This window comes from Ranitomeya imitator, chromosome 6, assembly GCF_032444005.1.
Source record: "Ranitomeya imitator isolate aRanImi1 chromosome 6, aRanImi1.pri, whole genome shotgun sequence".
Lineage (NCBI taxonomy): Eukaryota > Metazoa > Chordata > Amphibia > Anura > Dendrobatidae > Ranitomeya > Ranitomeya imitator.
In genome coordinates this window covers 31906168-31933461 of record NC_091287.1, presented here as the reverse complement: position 1 = coordinate 31933461, position 27294 = coordinate 31906168, and the positions used below count along the sequence as shown (strand labels likewise).

The 27294-nt window shown below is 42.6% G+C and overlaps 1 protein-coding gene across 1 annotated transcript in view; it reads right to left on the bottom strand.

Annotated features, from left to right (window-relative positions):
* Positions 1-423: 423 nt before the first annotated feature.
* Positions 424-27294, bottom strand: part of CDK6 (cyclin dependent kinase 6) — a 149537-nt gene continuing 122666 nt past the window's right edge. The window contains exons 5-8 of the mRNA XM_069729417.1: positions 15838-15947; positions 5327-5377; positions 4318-4453; positions 424-2896 (exon numbers count right to left, since the gene is read on the bottom strand). Of these exons, the coding sequence (XP_069585518.1) occupies positions 2735-2896; positions 4318-4453; positions 5327-5377; positions 15838-15947 (459 nt within the window). The 3' untranslated portion in view covers positions 424-2734. The remainder of the gene's footprint in view (positions 2897-4317; positions 4454-5326; positions 5378-15837; positions 15948-27294) is intronic.

Genomic DNA, 27294 nt, shown 5'->3' with positions numbered 1-27294 from the left:
ATATTTTTTTAAACTTTTTTTTTTTTTTATTAACTTTCCACTATTTTTTTGCATCCTTAGGGCACTTAAAACCTGTGACTGTTTGAGCAATATACCGCAATACTCAAGAATTGCTGTATACTGTTCATGTTTTTTTATGAAGCCGAGCCACAGGTTGAGCGTCACAGGAGTGTCAAAAAGTAGTGACAGGACCTTCACCAGCCCCCCTGATTCGCAAGGGTCTGATACTCAACACCCTGATTAATGTTAACCCCTAAAATACAAAAAAATGCTTATGTTTTGCATTTCAGCAGTCACTGAAATCACATCTTGCGTGTAAGCTGAGGTGTAGCCCACCAGGTGGAGGTCCTGGGCTCAGGTGTCTGCAGGATAAAGGACTTGCGCAGAAGGTCAGAGGAGGACTTCCGCCTTCCATTCTTACCAGATGGTTAAATATCTTTTATTTAATTCTCATTTCATACATTTCTCATTTAGTATTAAAAAAATAAAAAAATGAACCAAAAAAAACAGAGAACAGAGTTTGGTGCCTTCCATCAGATATATGTTCTATAAAACTCTTTACGAATCTGAGTAATATATAAAATACAAAAAAAAAAAAAATGCACCAAAATTAACATTTACTAAAACTGCCCTGTACCAATCGTTCCATCGTAGGACCACTAAAAACACGGTGCATGCCCCCGGTACCGTATCCTGAAGGCTGACCCGTTCCTCATCACTAATACATTTACAAATCGGGGCTATTATTGGTCACCGCGAGGGCGGCAGATTTGTGGTCTCATCTAGGATCCAAGAAATAATCAAAAAAGCTGATGCAATGTGTCATGTCTGTCTAGTCCAGGGGGAGGGGCTTATTGGTTTCCTGTGTCATGCTCCACCCCTATAAGGGCGGCATTAGGCATAACATTATCAATTCTACCAGGTATTTTTTATTATTTTTTTTAAAGCCCACTCAACTCATGTCCTGAAAATCTAAATGTCATTGTAGCTGACGACATGTCACACAGGAGTCCAGGAAGCTGAGATATGAGGTGCTGGTCGGAGTCTTTTCTTGCCACGCGACATGGCACTATAGCGCGCGGTCTGCCTTTAACCTCACCCATAAATGTAGCCTCTCTCACGATCCAGCCGTAGAGACAGACAATAGCGTAATCAAGAGTGCAGTCTACGATCCCCGAGAGCGCCCCATGGCCATCACAACTGGCCACGGAAGTGACAATGGTTTGGCTCGGCGGGAGCCGTCATAGAGCCACACGCTATAGTGGTAGTATGCGGGTAGACCGCTGGCTAAAGGAGCAAAGATTAGGGCGTAAAATCATTGTATCAATAAGGGAAGAAAATGTCGCAAGTAATGAAGCTCGACAGTACGAAAGCTGCAATTTTTCTTCTATCTTTTTCGCTCATCACATGTTCTGCACATTGGTGGGGGTCCGGTTCTGGAGACCACCACCGATAGCTTAATATTCGCCTACTTAGGCCGAAGAGCTGAGCTCCTGAAGAAGCAAATTCATAAAACGGTGTAGAAGATTAATTGAAAGTCTACATGGCAAGAACCAGATCCCCACAGATTAGAAGGACATTCTATGGGGAGCCAATTAAAAAAAAATGAAAATTCTGTTCGACGCTGAAATAATTTTTGGGGGGCACGGATGATTTTAAATTCATAAACATGGATACTCTCCTCCTGGTAGATCCAGAAAAAGCAATATCTGTTCCATCCTGTGATTGACTGCAGCGGTCTTTCAACCTCCAAATGGACCAAAGCTTCCGGAGCCAGCACAAACCTCTGGAGCGGCCCGTCGCTGGATCCACAGGGGTACTGGCACCATCCGTGCCCAAAATATCATTTGTTTTGATGTCGGACAACCCCTTATAGGTCTAGTAAAAGAGCCCTCTGTATCTCAGCTTCCTGCAATCAATGAGTATGATAAAGATAGGGGGTTTTTTCACCTCCAAAACACATTTAAGTTGCTAAAACAAAAAAAATCCACTATATTGTAAATTATGCATCCTTCCAATGTTACCGGTCAGTGGTACGATATGACACGGTTGCGGCCAGTGACTGGACCCTAGGGAGCGGAGATGTGGGATTAGCGGCAAATTGTTGGAAATTTTGGAAGTTCTTGGAGCAACTTTTTCCCCAAAAACTTCTGAAATTTCCAACAATTTGCTGCCAATCCCTCATCTCCGCTCCCTAGTGGAATAACCCTTCAGTCGTTCAGGATTTCATGGCTTTATGTCAAAACGGGTGCCATAGGCCGAGGTTCAGACGGGCGTATTTCACAGATCGTATATGGACCGCGGATCTCACAGCCTCATATGTCAGTGGATAATATGACCGCCTGAACTGACAAGTGAAATAAACATTCTTCCTACTATGCAGACGTCTCGCTCTGTAGGTACAGGGAACATTTTAACAAAAAGCATTGAAAACAGAAAGTTCTAAAGTTTAGCAGCTGGTAACATGGAGTCCATGGTGTGGTGGCAGTGACTGGATTACCCTACACAACACTGTCAGCCTTAAATTAAAGGCAGCATCATTGCTCAGCAGCTTTACACGACCATCCAGCAACAGGAAAAAAGGAACAGAACTCAGAACACAACAGAAGAAGCTGCGCTCGGCTTGCATTGATTTCAATGAAGTAAACAGAGTTCCTTAGCAGATTGCTGCATGTCAATGGCTTGGCGTGAGACCCCCGGCAAAGTCGTGTTGTCCGTATCATGAACACCAAACTCAAGGACTCTTGGCTTCAGCCATCGTCTCATCGGCCGCCCTCGGCCCGCACACCCGGTGACGATCCAAACTGTCCTTGTTTGTCTGTAAATCATCAAAGTAAGAATGCGACAGGGCACCGAATGCCGTTATACGCTTATCCGGACTGAACGTCAGGAATTTCTGCAAGAAAACAAAGAAGGTAAAATTCATGATTTTACATGGAGGGTTAAAGGGATTGTTCAGGACATAATATTGGTGACCAATCCTTAGGAAAAATCAGATCGGTACGCGGTCAGACCACCGGCACATCCATCCATCAGATGTTTGCAGCTACCACAGCGGGTGGATGCACAGCTCCGTACAATGTGTAGTAGATGCTCTTGGGTACTGCATCTCAGCTCCTATTGAAGTGAATGTGATCTGAACTGCAGCACGGCCACTATATAATGTACAGAGATGCCCCGACCATTACCAGAGTTGATCATAGGGGCTACCAGGGGTCAGACTCCTCTGACTTTATATTGATGACTTGTTTTAAGGATAGTCATCGGTATCCAAGTGCTTGATGACTTCTTTCATTTCCACTTCTCTGACCTCACATTTACAATTGCCCTATGCTGGATGGGATTGGTTCGTACCTTTTCTGAAGCAAGTATTCCTCAAAAAGCTCATTCCTTAGGATTTGCTGCAGATTCTGCACCACACATCTGCAGCAATTTACAGTACAGAGCATATTCAGTCACTGCAAAAAAAAAATCTGCGCAAAATCAGGAGCATGCAAATCTGCAGCATGCTCTTTCTTGTGCGGGATTTTCATCAATCAGGTCTATAAGCTCCTTCCTACAGTATATTTACTCACTGAAGATGTACTGCAGGCTCAAGTTACAGTACAAAGCACATTCACACGCTGCAGAAAAAGTCTGCACGGAAATGGGAGCGTGCAAATCTGCAGCATGCTCTTTCTTGTGGGGGTTTTTAATCAATCAGTTCTATAAGCTCCTTCCTACAGTATATTTACTCACTCAAGATTTACTGCAGACTCTGCCCCAATTTACAGTACTTAACACGCTCACAGGCGCTGCAGAAAAAATAAGCACGGAAATGGGAGCATGTAAATCTGCAGCGTGCTCTTTCTTGTGCAGGTTTTCATCCTATGCAATGCAATAGGGTGAAATAAGAGACATAATCCGCATGTGAGCAAATGCACAGTGGAAATTTTCCACAATGCGTAAATATGTCCTTGGAATTATTCGTCCCTAATTAATATTTGCTGAAAACATTAAAAAAGACATTATAGCTATGAGTTGTACAGTCAGGATAACACATTTTAGCACTGCATTCAACCCCTGGGAAAAATCAACTTCTTTTGGCGCAGTTTCCGTATCACTTTGGTGCCATTGGCTTCATCACTTGTCACTGCGGTGTTGGTGCAAAACTGGTGACACCACTTTAAAAGGGAGAGATGATGCAATGATGAAAGCTGATGACCAGAAAGTGACATCAGGACTAATGAATGCGCAAAAGAAATCAATTTTTTTTTTTTTTTTGCACGGAACCGGTGCAAAACTGCGCGGCATGAGGATGACAGAGGAATGGCTTACCAGAAGTAATTCTTTGCCCAGCTCGTCAATGTCTGGAACGACATCTTCTATGGATTGAGGTTGTCTGTAATGAAAAGCGCTCTGAGGAACGGCCACCTCACTCGGCCAGGACTCTTCTTCCGGAAGCCCAATGACGCTGATGATAAAAGCACAGAGATGTCATATGTACAAGTCATACAATTCCTTCTCCGGCTGTTTGAGTCCGCAACTTGTATAACATTTCATGCAGATTAATCCAATCATGTCTGCAAAATCCACAATCACCAGGGGAAGACATTGCTCCTGAGAAATATCGTGGCAGCTGGTTAGTGGTCGGGTGGAGAAAATATATTTATTACGCCTTTTTTAGGGAATATATCATCTGAAAATATTGTAAGACGTAAATCAGGAATTCATACCCTTTTCATGGGTGTTTTTTTTTTAGACCTTTTTTCGTCCTTTATATAAAAAATATCCGGAATGATTTTACTTTTTATACTGGTCACTAGAGCAAAGTAGAGAGAAGAGGCTGACACTTTCTCTTCTGAAACTTCCTTTGCTGTGTAGACTAAGACAGAATGACCAGAGTCATCTCATTATCATTAGACAGTAAGTTATGGGGGTGCTGAACCAACAAGATATATATTCATATATGTATGATTACTATGGGGGGAAGGTCTAACCACTGGGACACCCCTATATGGTTTTGCTTCATAACGGAGAGCTGCACTCTACTTTTCCGTCTCTCCTTTAGACATTGAATGAAGCAGTAATGTGCATCTATGACCATGCTCCATTCACGCACGGGACATGGAATCATGAAATAAAGCTTTTTTACGGCTACCAGTCATTGACCTACAAGCCAAGTATGGGGCATTCCAAGATAAAAGCTATTTATTACGTTTACAAAGCCACAATCATACGATATAACCAACAAAGGAGACCTCTAATGGGGGGCAAATATTTTTTTTAAGGGCACTGTCCTTTAATCCTATGATTACCAAACAGTACATGCAGTTATTCAACTTACTCAAATATCTTTTCTAGCTGATCCACATCAGAGTTTCCACGAAACAAAGGTCTGAAAGAGACAAAAAAAGGGGGGGGGGAATCGGTCACTGATTAGTAAAAAAAAAAAATCTGATGTTACAAAAATTCAAAAGCATCCTGGCCCTGTAATGTTCACCATTTACTGTTTATAAGAAGTTCTGCCAAGTCATTTAAAGGGGTAAACTATTTTCTTTGACTTTCATGTAATATACAGCTTAATTTAATTTAATATGGTTTCCTTCCTATCTGCAACCCGTTTTATCTGCCCCCCAGTGAGAACATAGATGCTTCCACTATTCTGTCTCCATATTCTAATCTGCCACGTACAACAAACCTCCCCTTGCTGCTATCTCTAACACTGAGAGAAGAGACAATCGTAACTATGAGCAGAAGTTTGATACACTTCTTCCCTATCTACAGCCTGTTTTCTCTGCCCCCCATGAGAACATAGATGCTTCCACTATTCTGTCTCCATACTCTAATCTGCTACGTACAACCCTCCCCTTGCTGCTATCTCTAACACTGAGAGAAGAGACAATCGTAACTATGAGCAGAAGTTTGATACACTTCTTTCCTATCTACAGCCTGTTTTCTCTGCCCCCCATGAGAACATAGATGCTTTCACTCTTCTGTCTCCATACTCTAATCTGCCACGTACAACCCTCCCCTCGCTGCTATATCTAACACTGAGAGAAGGCTGAAGAGACACAATTGTAACTAGGAGCAGAATTTTTATGGACTTCTTCCCTATCTACAGCCTGTTTTCTGTACCCTCCTTGAGAACATAGATGCTTTCTCTACTTTCTACACTTTATCAGCTATCTATAATACAGAGAAGGGAGGAGAAGAAAAGATTGCCAGTCGGAGGCAGGAGAAGGAGTCTGATGGCCCTGTAGAACACTTAGCTAGTTAAAAGGACTTGCACACACTCTACAACAATAAAATGATTGAAAATGTTTAACCACTATTTTGAACTTTCTTACTTTTTGAATTTAGGATGTTAATGAACATAAGAATTCTGCGTAAAAGTGTACATCATTTTTAAGTCTTTAAGTTTCTGAAGACACAGCCTAAAACACCAAGCACAAGACTTGTTGTGGGGCTTAGGCTGTGTTCCACCTAACTTCTGCACATTTACGTAAGTTGAGATTTTCTATCTTCAGTTAGGAACCAAAGCACTATGCGGCCTCCAAAAGGGCCACCATCACTCATTTGTGTGGCAAGCAGCCATATTTAGAAGCCTCCAATGAAACTCATCCAGTTTGCTCCCTCCGATTGACATGGTAAGAGAGTTGGCACTTTAAAGCCTGACAGCTGTGATATCACTGGGGAAATCGTCGAGAGATATTCTCAGAGGAAGACATAACCAGGCACAAAACCACAAGTGAACAAGGAGCCTCTGCAATTAGGATGATATGGCAGATGTTGTATCATTTGTGAGGCCTTGGCCCGGAGTCATGTGAACATTTTCACGCATGTCCAGTTTGGTTGTTGAGCAAAGTTCCAACATTTCGTCATTTTTTTTTTTTTTGCTTCTTTCATCTTCTTCATTGGAACCAGTTCAGCAAAATATTCTCACGCCACCAGGTAGTCCTCTCTGACATGTCCAGCCATTCCTTTATTTCCATGATATGTTTCCTTCCAAAAATTGGAAATGTGCTGCATGTTGATATAACAGCTTCTTGACAATAATCCAAACCTTCAATGAACACCCGCTGTACGACTCGCAGTCAGATATGTACAGATTGAGACCATCTGGTGATGTGGAAGGAACAGACGGCGAAAAATGATGATGCTGCTGCCGAGGCCCGAGAGGTCCTGGATTTATTTAGTACTATATCAGATAACGATTGTCTGGAGACATAGCTAGGATTTCCGAACAACTCCATACTATATTGTTGGTTGGTAATAATAAATATTAGTATTTCTCCTAGTAATATACAGAAAATGACTGTAAAAAATACTGTATTGATTAAATAATAAAGTATACCATATTATAAGATATGGATGTCCTATAAAGAGGAAGCACCCAGCGACACACTGCAAAAGAGGCTGCAACTCTGGGGACGCCAGTGTCTCATTAGTCTCTGTTATGGCCAGTAATTGGTTGCAGCAGTCTACTTTTTTTCCCCTATATTTTAGTCCATGCTGGAAAAGGGGACTGGCTTTAGCTTTTGAAATGAGCAGTCAGCCAACCCCTTCACACAGCGCTGGTCACCAGCTGAAACAGGAAACGCTCTTCTGTGTTGAACCAAAGATGGAAGCGGCACCTTTTGTGATTGACATACCGTATATTAGTAGTTTATATATCTCACTATTATTAACACAATAAAAGATAACTTTTTGAGCTTTACAACATCTTTAACAGGTTCATTGCTATTGTGGTTGTTACCAAGATATCAATTACCAAAATCAAACTCTTATTGGAAATAACCTTATAAAAGTAGATTCTTTTGGGACCTCTGGTTTCGACTATTGTCTTCCGCTGGACCCTCCGGTTCCCAGAGTTGTCTTCCGCTGGACCCTCCAGTTCCCAGAGTTGTCTTCCGCTGGATCCTCTTGTTCCCAGAGTTGTCTTCCGCCAGACCTTCTGGTTCCCAGAGTCATCTTCTGCTGGACCCTCTGGTTCCCAGAGTTGTCTTCCGCTGGACTTTCTGGTTCCCAGAGTTGTCTTCCGCTGGAGCCTCAGATTCCCAGGGTTGTCTTCTGCTGGACCCTCCGGTTCTCAGGGATGTTTTCTGCTGGACTCTCCGGTTCCCAGCGTTTTCTTCCGCTGGACCCTCCGGTTCCCAGAGTTTTATCCTCGGGACCATCTGGTTCCCACAGTTGTCTTCCGCTTGACCCTTGGGTTCCCAGAGTTGTCTTCCGCTGGACCCACCGGTTCCCAGAGTTGTCTTCCGCTGGACCCTCCGGTTTCAAGGGTCGTCTTCCGCTGGACCCTTGGGTTGCCAGAGTTGTCTTCCGCTGGACCCTCCGGTTCCCAGAGTTGTCTTCCGCTGGAACCTCAGATTCCCAGGATTGTCTTCTGCTGGACCCTCTGGTTCTCAGGGATGTTTTCTGCTGGACTCTCCGGTTCCCAGAGTTTTCTTCCGCTGGACCCTCCGGTTCCCAGAGTTTTATCCTCAGGACCCTCTGGTTCTCAGAGTTGTATTCCGCTTGACCCTCCGGTTCCCAGAGTTCTCTTCCTCGGGACCCTCTGGTTCCCAGAGTTGTCTTCCGCTTGACCCTTGGGTTCCCAGAGTTGTCTTCTGCTGGACCTTCTGGTTTCTCCACTGGAGGATGCTTTATTACTCTGGTGAGACAATATGACCCCGACTGATCCAGTTTCCATTATCAGTATTCTTGAATTGATTTTGTAATACAAATCCTAAAAGTTATTTGCTACCAGAATGAAAAGCCTCGCTAACAACAAAATGATTAAAAAATTGCAAAAATGGAGCAAGAGGTGTGCTAGTTGTCTACTAAAATGGAAACATTCACTTTTTTGTGCTATAAATACCCTTTTTATCATATACAGGTTATTGATAGTCTTGCACCTGCCGCTGCCAATCAAAACCACAACTTCCCCTAAACATCACAAAAGCGTTTGCCGAATACTTCCTACTGCCATAGATTGTGAAGTGTGGGAGGTGATGAGTAGCAACAAGTCGCGGATGATTAATCATACGTAAATAATGCAACTAGTAACACTCCAACAAATCAAGTGTTAGAAAATAAAAAAGCAAAATAAATTTACAAAAAGTGGAGGCAGAACACTTTCAACTGTTGTTCAGCCAAAATCATTCAAAGCAAAAATGTTGGCCCACGTTTATCTGGGGAGTCTGGCCCGATCAACATTTGCTTTGATATCTTGCTGGACACAGTTTTCTATTACATTACAATTCTTGAGAGGTTGACAGTATCTAATCTGTGCGGATTAATTTACTAGAAAAGTTGTTTCAGACCCTGAAACGTTGCAAAAGGTAACGGTGCATTCTGAGTGCCACCAGGTTTATGGGCCATTGGGTGATTATTATTTTAGACACTTACACACGCGGAGATATCAAATATTTACATTTTTAAAAATTTTCTTTTAATTCTATAAATTTCATCTAAGGGGTTACATTTCCAACCTTTTAAATCCTGCTGTCACAACTGAGAGCAACATCTAAGGGGATATACACTGGCAAATAAAAGTTTTGCCACCCCTGGTTAAAATTACTGTTATTGCGAAGAGTTAAGCTAGTTAAAGATGGAATTATCGCAGGTGTAAAGTTAAAGGAAACCTGTCACCCCCAAAATCGCTGGTGAGGTAAGCCCACCAGCATCAGGGGCTTATCTTCAACATTCTGGAATGCTGTAGATAAGCCCCCGATGTATCCTAAAAGATGAGAAAAAGACGTTAGATTATACTCACCCAGGGGCGGTCCTGCTGTTGGTCCGGTCCGGGGCCTCCCATCTTCATCAGATGACGTCCTCTTCTGGTCTTCATGCTGCGGCTCCAGCACAGGCGTACTTTGTCTGTCCTGATGAGGGCAGAGCAAAGTACTGCAGTGCGCAGGCGCTGAACATTCCAGAATGCTGTAGACAAGCCCCTGATGCCAGTGGGCTTACCTCACCTGCGGTTTTGGGGGTGACAGGTTCCCTTTAAAGGAGACAAATTTCCTTTGTAATTTAAGCAACAAAAAAATAATTATATATATATATATATATATATATATATATATATATATACACACACACACACACACACACACATATACACACACATATACACACACACACACATATATTGTATATTTTCATCTTTTACGTTTTACAAATTACAAAAAAGGAAAATGTGCCGATGCAAAAGTTTGGGCAGCCTTGGAGCGTTGTGTGCTCAGATAACTTTGACCAAGGTTTCAGACCTTAGTTAGCCAGTTAGTGTTATGGCTTGTTTACTATCACCATTAGGAAAGGCCAAGCGATACAAATTTCCCAGCTTTATAATAACCCAGTCTCCTCTAACCTCTAAAATAACAGCCATTGGTTCTTCTAAGCAGCTGCCTAGTCCTCTGAAGATGGTGGAGGCCCAGAAAGCAGGAGAAGGCAATAAGAAGAAGATAGCAAAGTGTTTTCACGTTGCCCTTTCCTCAGTTCGAAATGTAATTAAGAAATGGCAGCTATCCGGAACAGTGGAGTTCAAGATAAAGTCTGGAAAACCAAGCAAAATTTCAGTGAGAGATGCTTGTAGGATTGCTAGATAGGGAAATCAGAAACCCCGCTTGACTGCAACAGACCTTCAGAAATTCAGAGATTTAGCAGACTCTGGTATTGGGTACACTGTTTTACTGTTCAGAGACACCTGCACAAATACGACCTTCATTGAAGAGTCATCAGAAGAAAACCTCTCCTGCATCCTCCCCATAACATTCAGCATTAGAAGCATGCAAAAGACCATCTAAACAAGTTTGATGCATTTTGGAAACAAATCCTGTGGATTGATGAGGTTAAATTAAAACTCTTTGGCAACAATGATCAAAGGTATGTGTAGAAATAAAAGCGCAATTTCAGGAAAAGAACACCTCGCCAACCATTAAGCATGGGGGTGGATCAATCATTCTTTGGGGTTGTGTTGCAGCCAATGATGAATGGATTCAATGAAATTTCAACAAATTCTTGATGCAAACATAACACGATCTGTAAAAAGTTGAAGCTGAAAAAAGGATGGCTTCTACAAATGGATAATGATCCTAAACACACGTCACAATCCACAATAGACATCCTCAAAAGGCACAAGCTGAACGTTTTACAATGGCCCTCACAGTCCTCTGATCTGATCATCATTCAAAATCTGTGGCCAGACCTCAAAATAGCAGAGGATGGAAGACAACCCGGGAATCTCACAGAACTGGAGGAATTCTACAAGGAAGAATGGAGGTAAATCCCTCAAACAAGAATTGAAAGACTTGCCTCTGCCTATAAAAAGCATTTACAAGCTGTGATTCTTGCAAAATGGGGTACTACTAGATACTAACCATGCAGGGCGCCTGTCACGGGGTCCTTCTCCGGTACCACACAATCAACAGAGCTAGAGTATAGTAAACAATTCCAAGACCTTTATTTAGGCAAAAATATGAAAGGTCCATATACGTTCCACCACACAAAGGATAAAATAGTCCAGAACCCGAAAGTAGACAATCCAACAGACAGAGGATAACATAGTCCATATACTCTTCTTTCTCTCTGAGATGCTGTGAACCCATCATCATTCCACACAGGACTGCCAGTACTCACCTCTCTGATATTTACAAGTCCCTCTCCTCATTCACAGGTCAGGAGGGGGAAGGTCCCAGGGGCTCATTGTTTCAACAAGCTAGGTCAATATGTCATTAGCATATTAGCAAACAATTCTGTCGGGGCTGATATCAGATGGCAGCAACAGCCATTCATCAATTAGCAAATAACTCATCCTACAAGAGAACACCATGAAAATAAGTAAAATAGAAATATACAGAAAAATGACCCCACATAGCATATCATACCATCACAGCGTTCAACATTTTGCATAGGCTCATTTTCCTTATATTGTCTTTTTTTTTCATTTAAAAAAAAATTACACTTTTTTTTTGCCTAAAATACAAAGGAAATGTGTCATCTTTAACTTTAGGCCTTTTAGAGATCATATCATCTTCATCTTGCTTAACTGCTCACAACAATAGTAATTTTGACCAGGGGGTGCCCAAACTTTTAAATATTACCGTATGTCCAACCGGTTAAATTTTGCTGTCACAACTGACAGCGGCATCTAAAGGGTTACATTTCCTTACAACCGCTTATGTCGTCAAGTCAATAAGCTTAGTAATGACTCTGGCCCCCGAGAATCCAGCTTACAGCTAATGTCCCACAGTGCGACCTCACCTTTTGGGACATTAACAGATCCTTTTATTTTAAAGTCAGATTTAACAGTAATGTGGCCTCTAACACGTGGCACTATGGCGCTACGTCTCCCGCCATAACCAGGGTGTGCTACGCTTGACTGGGTGTAATGAGTAACTAGACAATTGGACCTTAGTTATCAAAGCTGTTCCCATAGCAGCCAATCAGAATTCAGATTTTATTCCTTATACTGTTCTGGAAAAATGAAAGCTGTTCTGTGATTGGTTGCTATGGGCTACAAAGACAGATATGATAAATGAGGCCTACCTGTTCGCGAAGAAATCCATTCTTCTACATACAGCAAAGCAGATTTATAAAAACGGTCTAAAGAAAAATTGTATTTGTTGCCCACAGCAAACAATAACAACAGAGTTTGCATTTTTCCAGAACAATAAGAAATAAAAACAAAGCTGCTGCCATAGTAACCCAGTTTTTCTTTTAGCCTGATTTATCAAAACTAACGTCGGTTTCACACGTTCACGGTCCAAGTGTCTGTTGGTCTTGTTCCTTGGAGGCTGCTGAGCTCGGGTCAGGAGGAGAACCACAGTTGGTCAGGGGCAATGGGACTGAGGAGAAATCTGATTTCCATGACAAAGATGTGTGTCCCAGTACTTCCCTCCATATTGTGTATATTCATACAGATAACTAATCCAGCTGTGATTTACTACCGGTAACGGCTATCTAGGCCTTCCCAGCATTCCCTAGTGAAGTTTTAGGTCACAGATTCCAGGAAAATACAGAAAATCCTAATTTCCTGGAATCGAATGTAAATCAGGTTTCTTAACCTCAATAATGGAGCATAAATCTTCTGTCCCCCTCCTGTCAGTCTCGCCACGGCCGCCCCACGTGTTTTTCGCACAAAGCCACGGTTTGCAGTCACAGACTTCCTCCTATTTCCCTCTTCACTGCCACAGGCTGATCTCACCGCAGCACCGAGCCCGCACTGGGCGCCTGGCGAGGACGAACGCTGGGAAGAAAACCACATTTGTGCTGCCAGGTCCCTACTGTTACAGCAACAGCCGACCGCAGATTACTGCGTCTTACAACGGCTGTCAATCAAACTGCTGATGCCGAGAAAACATCTGTCATGTCCGAGGACACTCAGGAGGAAACTAGATATAGATAATGGGGGGTGTAAATTTACAAAGATCGCATTTTTATATTCAGTCTTTCATGAAGGCTGGAGAAAGATGCATAATATTTAATAAGAGGCACATGTTACAAGCTGGTACAGATTATGTCATTGCGTAAATTCGAGTAAATTCGCCCGGCCACAATTCTTCACAATTGAAAACAACTAGCAAATTTTGCGCAAAAATAGGATTGCTCCAAAATTTGCATTTTTTATTCTGCACTCCACCCCAATATATAATGCCTCTTTACGCCTTTAATTTCAAGGAGACTACAAGCCAGTCCGTGGAGACCAGCGCTGGCACATACAGATACACGGAACGTGTTTTTCACATGGTTTTCTGTTAGATGCATCAGTCTAGTCATCCTGAGGCTACGTTCACATTTGCGGTGCGTCGGGCGCAACCGCGGCGACGCATGCGCCATGCGCCCCTATATTTAACATGGGGGGCGCATGGACATGCGTTGTGTTGCGTTTTGTGATGCATGCGTTTTTTGGGCGCAAGCGTCAGGGCGCAGAGGACGCAGCAAGATGCTTTTTTTTTTGCGCTATAAAATGAACGCATGCGTCACAAAACGCAGCGTTTTGCATGCGTTTTGCGTTGCGTCGCCGACGCAGCACACAACAACGCAAATGTGAACGTAGCCTTACTCCTTTTACTTTGGTATTTGTCGCCATTTTCTGAGATCCGTAACATTTATATTTTTCTGACTATGATCTCGTATGAGAGTTTTATTTTTTGCATGAAGATCTCATGTTTTTTAATGATATTATTTTGGAGAACACATAACATTTTGATCACTTTTTATTGCATTTGCTTAGAAGAAATATTGAGACTGAAAATTAGCAATTTGTTTTTTTTTTCCTTTATAGCGTTTATCATATGGGTTCATTAATTTTATATATTGCAAATTATTTATATATACTGTATATACACACACACATCGCAATTTTACAAACATGGTGATACTAAATATGTTTACATTTCTTTTTTTTCTATTGAAAACACAAGAGTGATTTCAACTTTTTTTTTAATTTTTAGTATTTTGTTTTACATTCTTAAACTAGTTTTTACATATTTCTTTTTATAGACGTCTTATTGAATTTCAACCTGCGGTCATTTGTACTATCTACTGCAATATTATAGTATTGTAGAAACAGAAGTTTGTGGAGTAGAAGGGTTTAAATAGTGATTTTTATTAACAAATTTCTTTTAGAATAAGTTTGTCTTTCGTTTGTCTTTTTTATACACTTTTTTACAGCTATGAATACATCAGAACCACAACAAGTCAAGTGACAGTTACATTGCATGTATTTGTAGTTAAGAGGAGCACCACACCAGCCTATTAATGCAAATCTAAGGTCGGGTTCACATTAGCGTTTCTGTGCTCAGCGTATGGTCTGCATACATCCGCATGCGTCATGCGTACATATCCTTAACATTTTGTACGCAGGGACATGTTTTCGTGATGTCCGGCGACCGCAACATGTTGCATTTTTTGAGGCGTCAAATAATGCGCCATAGTCCACATGCAGAAGATTGCGTCAAAAAAATGCATTACTGTCTATGGGAACGCATTGGTATGCAAGGACGTGCGTACGCTTGTGTTCTATACGCATGCATACTTTAGACTGAGAATGTCCAGAAAATGATGCCACCATGCCCATAAAAAACACAAAAGCATGCCAAAACGCATGCACATACAGCGATTTTGTTTGCGTTATACGCAAGATGATGCGCAGGCGTAAGCATGCTTTTTGGCATGCGCTTGCGCATGCAGATGATACGCTGTGCACAGAAACGCTAATGTGATCTTAGCCTAATTACTCAGAGCAAGTGGACATAACTATAGGGTCTCGAAGGGTATATCTTACCTATGTGGAGACTCAGGCACTCAGGATAAACTGGTGGCAAGACCCCCGACGCGCGTTTCATGTTAGAATACCGCTTTCTCAAGGGGATATTATAATATTGCAGTGTAGGGTAAAAATAACAATCTACTATGAAGCCCAGTCACAGTCATAGCTTCATACGAGTACCATGCTGGCAGTGACGGGGGCCTATGGTAGGGCACGGGGGAGTGGGGTGGATGGTTGCCCGATCAGAAGCCAGCACCATTTCAACCCATTTAAATGCCACCGTCAGATTGACAGTCGCATCTAAACGGTTACGCAGTAGCTATCAGAGCTAGCTCCAATCGTTGCTGTTAGAGTATGGAGGATGGAGCGGGCTCACCTATGAGTGTGCAAAAAGGCTGCCACACACCAAGGAGGCAAAGTCAGAAGCTCAGTAAGTATCCTGGCTGGGTCCCATAATATTTTCTGGATGTTGTTATGGATATCCTGCTCGATGAGCAGATTTGGTGGAACTGACAGATGTTACACAACCCCTTTAGCTTCTCCACACGGCTCGGTAAGTAGACAGTAAAAGAATATAACAGATTACAAATGAATCTTACTTTCGTCTAAACATTTCTGCAAATATACATCCAACGCTCCAAAGGTCCACCGGCGTGGCATAGCTGGACTGGAGGAGAACTTCCGGAGCTCTGTACCATAATGTCACCACCTGAAAAGTAACAAAGAGAAGGTTATTTGGTCCATACGTTGGAAGAATGTCTCAGGAGTACCAAATATACCTCCGAGGTATACAACTCTATGGCCACACGTAGGTTGTTGGACACAGTGCACAAAAAACACTATATATATATATATATCACAGTATGCATCTTTTGGTAGCTGCCCATTTTAAGGGAAATCACTTTTATAGACAGTGGCACATACTGGGTTGAGTTTCAGGTAAGGATTCCCACGGCTCGTCAGGATAAGCCGTCAGTACTTGGACTGTAAATGTCAGAAGTCTGAAGCCGGTCTAATACAGAAGTACCAAACTGCAGAACTACTGTGCCCACCGCTCAGCCGTAAATGTTCACATATCTCTGTCCCCATGGAAAAATTTGCGGTATATGTCACCCAAATAATTTCCTGTTTACATTATTCTGGTATTTTAAAAGCAGATTGTGACATTTAACCCCTTTCTGCCATCGGACGGAATAGTACGTCCAATGGCAGATCCCCTGCTTTTATGCGGGCTCCGGCGGTGAGCCCGCATCAAAGACGGGATATGTCAGCTGTTTTCTACAGCTGACATGTGCCAGCAATAGCGGCGGGTGGAATAGCGATCCACCTGCTGCTAATAACTAGTTAAATGCCTCTTGTCAAACGCTGACAGCGGCATCTAACAAGCACTTCCGGCCATCGGGCCAGAAATGCACGCACCGCTGACCCCTGTCACCTGATCGGGGGTCAGCAGTGCATTGGCATAACAACCGGAGGTCTCCTGAAGACCTCTATGGTTGTTGATACCAGATTGCTGTGAGCACCACCCTGTGATCGGCGCTCATAGCAATGCAGCAAATCTACTACATAGGAGCAATCTGAGCATCGCTCCTATGTAGGAGAGCCGCTCAGGCTATGCCAGCTTCTAGCCTCCCATGGAGGCTATTGAAGCATGGCAAAAGTTAAAAAAAAAAAGTTTTAAAAAATATGAAAAAAATAAATAAATAAAAGTTCAAATCCCTTTCGCTCCTTTCAAAATAAAACAATAAAAAAAAGTCAAACCTACACATATTTGGTATCGCCACATTCAGAATCGCCCGATCTATGAATATGAAAAAGGATTAACCTGATCGCTAAACGGCGTAGCGAGACATAAATTAAAAACGCCAGAATTACATTTTTTTGGTCGCTGCGACATTTCATTAAAATGCAATAACAGGCAATCAAAAGAACGTATCTGCACCAAAATGGTATAATAAAAAAAAACAGCTCAGCACGCAAAAAATAAGCCCTCATCCGACCCCAGATCACGAAAAATGGAGACGCTACGGGTCTTGGAAAATTGCGCTTTTTTTTTTTTTAAGCAAAGTTTTGAATTTTTTTTCACCACTTAGATAAAAAGTAACCTAGACATGTTTGGTGTCTATGAACTCGTAATGACCTGGAGAATCATAATGGCAGGTCAGTTTTTGCAATTAGTGAACCTAGCAAAAAGCCAAACAAAAAACAAGTGTGGGATTGCACTTTTTTTTTTTGCAATTTTACCGCACCAAATTTTTTTCCCGTTTTTTTAGTACACTACTTTTGAAAAACAATGGTGATGTTCAAAAGTATAACTTGTCCCGCAAACAATAAGCCCTCACATGGCCATATTGATGGAAAAATAAAAAACTTTATGGCTCTGGGAAGGAGGGGAGCGTAAAACGAAAATGCTGAACTGAAAAAAGCTCCGAGGGTTAAGGGACTAAGCGCCTTCCCGATAAGGCTAATTTTCATTTTTGCACTTTTGTTTTTTGCTCACCTTCTTCCCAGAGTCATAACTTTTTTGTGTGTGTGGACAAAACCATATTTTTTTTGCTGAAAAATGTTTATAAATCAAAATATAAAAAAATAAATGAATAAAAATACGGTAGGTATAGAATAATGCCTCAAAAAGGGACACACAATACGCCCGGCATAGAAGATGAAGTGGTGCATAGCATAGTGTCCAAATAATAGGTGAAATCATTACAGACCCAGTGTCTATTAATAAAGTACTATAATCGACAATTAAGATGCCTGCTAAGACCCTAGATCACCCTCCACACCCGTGCCCAACATGTAAAATAATATAAATACAAGTTGGTACGATTACCTAATACTGCAATGGTCACCACAGCACAGGAAGTATCAGGTGTTGTATCCCTTCACCCCGATGCGCGTTTCGCTTCACTTCTTCCAGGGGTGGAACATCTGTGTGAGGGTTTTTTTTTTTTGTGGGGTGTGCTGAGGTTTTTACTATTTTGGGGCACATATGACCTCTTGATTGTTTTCAATTTTTTTTTGCGAGGTAAAGTGACAGAAGAAGAAAAACAACACAATTCCAGCTTTTTGTTTTCTCTGCGCCAATGCACATATTGGAGTTAAGTCATTTTAGATTTTAAAAATTTGACTTTTACAGACACAGCAATACCTTATATATTTATATATTTTTATTATTTCTGTATTGAGAAAAGGGAGCAGTTTGAAATTTATTTTTAATAGTTTATTTTTCTATTACATTTTTTTTCAATATTTAAAAAATGTTGAGCTCAGTGGATTCGATCCCTGCCAGAGACCAACATCTGCATGGAGTTATGTTTGCATGGGTCACACCTAAAAAAAAAAAAAAAATACTAATAAAAAAGATAATACTAAGAAGTTTATTTGGAAACTAGATTGCAAGTCCCAATGGGACATGGGGGACCAATATTTGTGGTGACAATCTCTGCCCCATCGCTCTGGTATATGGTGGTGCTATAAAAATAATAATAACTTCAAAAAGAAAAAAAAAATAGTAGATGTGAAAAATCACATCCTTCCAATATTAAGACAAAAACCTAAAAAAGTAACAAATCAGAACTTTTCGGAAGATACCGTAACTTAAATTGTGAATAAGTCGAAATAGCCAAAGAGGTCATCACGTCCCCTGACAAAGTCCAACGCACCTTGGTTCTCACTAAAAACATGTACACCCCACTCACTATGGGAACCAAACAAATATTTGCCGGCGTCCTCTCAAGTGAGTAGATAAGAATACATAGAAATCGTTTCCAGCGTAAGATCAGGGAGCAGCGCTCAGCAGACATATTTCGGCTGATTATCTGGCTTTCCTCAAGCACTTACGTAGCCGATAAACGCAGCTCAGTCAATGTTACCTTCAACGGTGGCGGCATTAAAGGGGTTCTCCATTTTGGTCAATTCCTACTTACAATGCCGATATACACAGCTGATTATGCAGGATCCACTAATCATAATGTTACAGATCCCCCTAGATTCACAATGACATCTGCACACGCTCATTAGATGCTTCAATACAAAAAAAATAGGGTTGGGTTTCTGTTCATTGCTGTTAATGTGCATGTGCATTTCCTGATACATAGGCTAAAAAAATTGTTGAAATTGCAATATTACTCATTTTTAATAAAGATTGCGATACCGGCATGGGTGAAATGATCACTGATCTGAGCTCTGCGCCTCTTCAGCTCTGCTCGGCTGATCCTTAGATTTCGCTTTGACACATCAAAAGTTAGGTACGGACTTAGATATTAATGGTGTATCCATTGGATAGGTCATTAATACAAGATTAGTGGGGGTCCAACATCCTGCACCTCCACCGATCAGCTGATTTTAGGGCCAGATGTAACAATATGCAGAGCCGTACACTGTGCAGTATGCCTTTTTGGGGTCCATTCACTTCAATGAGAGCAAAACTACAGTACCTGAGAACGTGTGCGGCGCTATGGTGTCCCGGCCACCGCAAGTCCTGAAAACATCCGATTGGTGGAGGTGCCAATATCTTGATCCTGGGCAACCCCTTTAATATGGGAGATCACAAATACTTACACAAGTCTTTAGCTATTAGCATCACTAATAATGATGTAATTTAAAGGGGAAGTATCAATTAACCGTAACGAGTCTGTAAGCATTGCTAAATACTCATCTCGTATTGCTACAGCTCAACTGTACAAGGCGGTCACGTATGTAAGACTTTTCTGAATACCCTTTATCTAATCACTCCGCATTAATACTTGAGCCATTGTAAAAGAAAAATATTAGGAAGGTGTCAAGTTTTAGCTGCAGAAAGACCCCTGGAGAAGAGGACCCAAGTCCCATCATAGTCCCAGACACGGGACACCGCTCACTTGATTAATTTATAAATGCAATTATTCTTTTTTTTTATATAACGTTTCTTTGGTGGGCAGAAACTCTAACAGTGAGCCACAGGATGCACTATTGGGTAATTCACTATTTTTTTTTTTCTTTACGCTTTTTATAGTTCTATTGCACTGGTATATATATACATACAAGTGCAATATTAGGAATTTTAAAAAAGTTGATATTTATTTGTAATTTTCAGTGGGGAAAAAAATTACAGTACAACAAATTTTTTGTAAAAAATCTAAAAAAAAATAAAATAAAAAATATAAAAATGCAATTTGTTTAAATGAATAAAAAACTGACTAACAAACCAGTAAATAATAATCATACTCGTCATCCCTGTATTTTTAACTACCTGTACAATACTGTGAATACTTAATTTATGGGGACTGGGGTAAATAAAAATATATATTTTTTGGAATTAAACACATTCAGTATTTGGTCAGTATTTTACATCAGTATTTCTAAGCCAAAACCAGGAATGGGTGATAAAAGCAGAAGTGGTGACCCAGTACTGACCCAATACTGATCATGTGAACGCAGTCTTAATGTAATACTCAGTATGTTTGTGGCAAAATGGCACCTAAAAAAAATTACAGCTCATTTTACAAAAAAAAAAAAAAAACAACGTTACCTTCTACAGTGATGTTCACTTCTGAATAATGTTTGCCATACTTTACACTGCAGCATTATTTTGTAATTGTAGTTTGGCTGTTAATTACTGGTGCTAGAAAAAAACCCTCAAGAATTCTAAACTCCAACGTAGGATACTCTCACAAGTGAGATAAGAAAGGTCCGGCATTTGTCTTAAAGTGACTTAAAGGGGTTTTATTAGACTGAAAAATCATGGCTGCTTAGAATGAAAAAGAACTCTGGTCCGCAGCCTAAATTTCATATTGGGCCTCAGGTGACTGCCCATTACAGCCACTAGGGGGCAGTCTATTTACAGTTGTTATTGCCATGATTGGGGCCGGCGGATCTATCGGCTTATTAATAAAGGCAAAAGGCAGCCGAGAGTTTTACAAGTATGTAACATAGTAACATAGTAACATAGTTAGTAAGGCCGAAAAAAGACATTTGTCCATCCAGTTCAGCCTATATTCCATCATAATAAATACCCAGATCTACGTCCTTCTACAGAACCTAATAATTGTATGATACAATATTGTTCTGCTCCAGGAAGACATCCAGGCCTCTCTTGAACCCCTCGACTGAGTTCGCCATCACCACCTCCTCAGGCAAGCAATTCCAGATTCTCACTGCCCTAACAGTAAAGAATCCTCTTCTATGTTGGTGGAAAAACCTTCTCTCCTCCAGACGCAAAGAATGCCCCCTTGTGCCCGTCACCTTCCTTGGTATAAACAGATCCTCAGCGAGATATTTGTATTGTCCCCTTATATACTTATACATGGTTATTAGATCGCCCCTCAGTCGTCTTTTTTCTAGACTAAATAATCCTAATTTCGCTAATCTATCTGGGTATTGTAGTTCTCCCATCCCCTTTATTAATTTTGTTGCCCTCCTTTGTATTCTCTCTAGTTCCATTATATCCTTCCTGAGCACCGGTGCCCAAAACTGGACACAGTACTCCATGTGCGGTCTAACTAGGGATTTGTACAGAGGCAGTATAATGCTCTCATCATGTGTATCCAGACCTCTTTTAATGCACCCCATGATCCTGTTTGCCTATGTGTCAATGGGAAAAGTGCTCTACCACCACAGAAACAAGGCAGCGCTGCCTACTCACACATATTACTAAAAAGTGCCACAAACAGTCATACAGATGTAATATTGTAAAGGAAAAATAAAACTCTCCAATACACTGCGCCATCATACATTGTCAGTAGGGTTGAGCGACTTTTACTTTTTTAGGGTCGAGTCGGGTTTCGCGAAACCCGACTATCTCTAAAGTCGAGTCGAGTGAAATCGGCCGATTATGGCGAAAAGTCGGGGATCGACCGAAACACGAAACCCAATGCAAAGTCAATGGGAATTTTTTTTTTTTTTTCTCTCCCTCTCCCTCTCTCTCTCTCTCTCCTCCGTCCCTGAACAGAAAAGCTGGTGTTACACATTGCAAATCGCTACTGCGTACAATCGACAAGATGACGATAGGCTTCCACGCCCCTAAGACCTATGTCATCACTCTGCCCACGCTCCTTCATTGGCTGAAAATATGGCGCCAAGCGCGTCATACGAAACGCGACTTTGGCGCGAAAGTCGCGTACCGCGTGGCCGACCCCACACAGGGATCATGTCGGGTTTCATGAAACCCGACTTTGCCAAAAGTCGGCGACTTTTGAAAATGAACGACCCATTTCGCTCAACCCTAATTGTCAGCATTCATCAACCAATCCACTAATGTGTTGAGCATGAGGAGCAGAGGGGAAAAAAGTCACCAATTATCTGCTGACCCCATAAATAAAGAGTCCAGACCTCCCCTCTGGTGTTAACATCAGCACAAAATCTGAGCTCCCGCCGGGAACTTCATGGCCGAGCAGCTGCATGCAGCCGTACATCACTAAGCACAATGCCGAGCGTCGGATGGAGTGGTGTAAAGCCGCCATCACTGGACTCTGGAGGAGACGTGTTCTGTGCAGTGATAGATCACACTTCTCTATCTCATGGAGGAGTCTGGGTTTAGTGATTCCAGGAGGACGTTACCCCCTGACTGTATTGTGCCCCTGTACAGATGGTGGAGGAGGATAATGCCATGGGGCTGTTATCAGGGGGCGACCCTCAGCTCCAGTGATGGGAAATCTTAATCTTCAGCACAAGACATTGTGGACAATTGTAGCTTCAGCTTTGTGGGAACAGTTTGGGGAAGACCCTTATCTGTCCCCCTGACTGTGCCCAAAGCACAAGGTCCATACAGACATGGGGGAGAAGATGAGCGGCCGCACAGAGCCTGGACCCCAGCCCCCTCCTATAAGGGAGATTGTGAGCCCGGCCTCCCCCAACTTCAGGGTCGGACCTCACAAATGCTCTTCTGGACGAAGGGGCAAAAATTTCCAAAAACGCCTCCAAAATCCTTCCCAGAAGAGCGGGAGCCGTTATATCTGCCGAGGGACCGACCCCATATTACTGTCTATGGCTATAGAATGGGAAAAGCTCCTGGAGGTGGAATGTAGGGGGGGCACATACTATTGTCTATAAAATGCATCTCCTCCCCACTGTCTACCCACAATGCATCACTCTGAAATATATATATATATATATATATATATATCCCTATTGGATCAGAACCTGACTCTGCCAATACAATGGGGCATCTCTTGTACAAACCAGACCCATGGGCGGCGCGTGTTCCTTCTCCCTCCTGGGGACAGGGCATGGCTCCTCTTCATTGTTTGATCATTTGCTTAGTGGTTTTGCTCTTCGGTTACAGCCGTAAAGTGCTGTGAAAAATGTTGCACAATATAAATAAGATTTATTAGTTGCGGGTAAAGTAGCAGCGGAGCTTTTCTTGACTACATGTATTTCTGCACTTTATACAGTCGCCCAAACCTACCGATGTCAGAGAATTGGTTAGTGCATTCGTCTTTTTAGGCTACATGCACATGTTGCGGATTTTGCTGCGGATCCGCAGCAGCTTTCCATGCGTTTACAGTACTATGTAAACCTATGGAAAACGCAATCCGCAGTGCCCGTGCTGCGGAAAAAAACGTGCGGAAACGCTGTGGGTTACATTCTGCAGCATGTCAATTCTTTGTGCGGATTCCGCAGCGGTTTACACCTGCTCCATAATAGGAATCCGCAGGTGGAAGCCGCAGGTTGAATCCGCACAAATTCCGCATAAAATCCGCTGTAAATCCGTAGGTAAAATGCAATGCCTTTTACCTGCGGATTTATGAAATCCGCTGCGGAAAAATCCGCAGCCCTCAAAAATACGTGTGCACATACCCTTACTTTTTCAGAGGTAACTGGTCGCTGATGCCCCATGATTGCCCCCTTTCAATTGATCGCTGATGCCCCATGATTGCCCCATAACTGGTCGCTGATGCCCCATGATTTCTCCTTTCACTGGTCGCTGATGTCCCATGATTGCTCCTTTTAACTGGTTGCCGATGCCCAATGATTTCCTCCTTTCACTGGTCGCTGATGCCCCATGATTGCCCCCTTTCACTTGTCGTTGATGCCCAATTATTTCCTACTTTCACTGGTGCCCTATGATTGCCCCCCCTTTTAATTGGGCACTAATATCCCATGATTTCCCCTTTCACTGGTCGCTGATGCCCCATGATTGCCCCCTTTCACTTGTCGCTGATGCTCAATGATTTCCTACTTTCACTGGTTCCTCATGATTGCTGTTATGACCTGGTGGTCAGGACAATAATGGACCTGGTGGTTAAGAGCACACGGAATGACCCGATAGTTACTGATAATGAGGACGAGCTCTGGGACGTGGGAACTCTGCTGACCGCAATCCCTAATCCTATCAAACACACTAGAAATAGCCGTGGATTGCGCCTAACGCTTCCTATGCAACTCGGCACAGCCTAAGGAACTAGCTAGCCCTGAAGATAGAAAAATAAAGCCTACCTTGCCTCAGAGAAATTCCCCAAAGGAAAAGGCAGCCCCCCACATATAATGACTGTGAGTAAAGATGAAAATACAAACACAGAGATGAAATAGATTTAGCAAAGTGAGGCCCGACTTACTGAACAGACCGAGGATAGGAAAGGTTACTTTGCGGTCAGCACAAAAACCTACAAAAAGACCACGCAGAGGGCGCAAAAAGACCCTCCGCACCGACTCACGGTGCGGAGGCGCTCCCTCTGCGTCCCAGAGCTTCCAGCAAGCAAGACAACAATAAAAATAGCAAGCTGGACAGAAAAATAGCAAACTAAAGAAATACAAGCTGGAACTTAGCTTCTGCTGGGAAGACAGGTCACAAGAACAATCCAGGAGTGAACTAGACCAATACTGGAACATTGACAGGTGGCGTGAAGCAAAGATCTAAGTGGAGTTAAATAGAGCGGCAGCTAACGAATTAATCTCGTCACCTGTGGAAGGAAACTCAGAAACACCCACCAGAGGAAGTCCATGGACAGAACCAGCCGAAGTACCAGTCATGACCACAGGAGGGAGCCCGACAACAGAATTCACAACAGTACCCCCCCCCCCCCTTGAGGAGGGGTCACCGAACCCTCACCAGAGCCCCCAGGCCGACCAGGATGAGCCAAATGAAAGGCACGAACCAGATCGGCAGCATGAACATCAGAGGCAAAAACCCAGGAATTATCTTCCTGACCATAACCCTTCCACTTGACCAGGTACTGGAGTTTCCGTCTCGAAACAAGAGAATCCAAAATCTTCTCCACCACATACTCCAACTGCCCCTCAACCAACACCGGGGCAGGAGGATCAACGGATGGAACCACAGGCGCCACGTATCTCCGCAACAACGACCTATGGAACACATTATGGATGGCAAAAGAAGCAGGAAGGGCCAAACGAAATGACACAGGATTGATAACCTCAGAAATCTTATACGGACCAATGAAACGAGGCTTAAACTTAGGAGAGGAAACCTTCATAGGAACATAACGAGATGACAACCAAACCAAATCCCCAACACGAAGTCGGGGACCCACACAGCGCCGGCGGTTAGCGAAACGTTGAGCCTTCTCCTGGGACAATGTTAAATTGTCCACCACATGAGTCCAAATCTGCTGCAACCTATCCACCACAGCATCCACACCAGGACAGTCCGAAGACTCAACCTGCCCTGAAGAGAAACGAGGATGGAAACCAGAATTGCAGAAAAACGGCGAAACCAAAGTAGCCGAGCTGGCCCGATTATTAAGGGCGAACTCAGCCAACGGCAAAAAGGACACCCAATCATCCTGATCAGCAGAAACAAAGCATCTCAGATATGTTTCCAAAGTTTGATTAGTTCGTTCGGTTTGGCCATTTGTCTGAGGATGGAAAGCCGAGGAAAAAGACAAATCAATGCCCATCCTAGCACAAAAGGATCGCCAAAACCTCGAAACAAACTGGGAACCTCTGTCAGAAACGATGTTCTCCGGGATACCATGTAAACGAACCACATGCTGGAAAAATAATGGCACCAAATCAGAGGAGGAAGGCAATTTAGACAAAGGTACCAAATGGACCATCTTAGAAAAGCGATCACAAACCACCCAAATACCCAAATGACCGACATCTTTTGAGAGACAGGGGGATCCGAAATAAAATCCATAGAAATATGCGTCCAGGGCCTCTTCGGGACCGGCAAGAAAAGAAAGCACATGGCTTCATCACCGAGCCATCAGAACTTCTTTGTGACAAAACCGCCCCTGCTCCAATCTCAGAAGCATCAACCTCAACCTGAAATGGGAGCGAAACATCTGGCTGGCACAACACAGGGGCAGAAGAAAAACGACGCTTCAACTCCTGAAAAGCCTCTACAGCTGCAGAAGACCAATTGACCACATCAGCACCCTTCTTGGTCAAATCAGTCAATGGTTTAGCAACAGTAGAAAAATTAGCGATGAAGCGCCGATAAAAATTAGCAAAGCCCAGGAACTTTTGCAGGCTCTTCACAGATGTCGGCTGAGTCCAATCGTAAATGGCCTGGACTTTAACAGGGTCCATCTCGATAGTAGAAGGGGAAAAAATGAACCCCAAAAATGAAACCTTCTGAACTCCAAAGAGACACTTTGACCCCTTCACAAACAAGGAATTCGCACGAAGGACCTGGAACACCATTCTGACCTGCTTCACATGAGACTCCCAATCATCCGAAAAGACCAAAATATCATCCAAATACACAATCAGGAATTTATCCAGGTACTCTCGGAAGATGTCATGCATAAAGGACTGAAATACTGATGGAGCATTGGAAAGCCCGAATGGCATAACCAGATACTCAAAATGGCCCTCGGGCGTATTAAATGCTGTTTTCCATTCATCGCCTTGTTTAATACGCACAAGATTATACGCCCCTCGAAGATCTATCTTGGTGAACCAACTAGCCCCTTTAATACGAGCAAAAAAATCAGACAGCAACGGCAAAGGATACTGAAATTTGACTGTAATTTTATTAAGAAGGCGGTAATCAATACAAGGTCTCAAAGAACCATCCTTCTTGGCCACAAAAAAGAACCCTACTCCTAACGGTGATGACGACGGGCGAATATGGCCTTTCTCCAAGGACTCCTTTATATAACTGCGCA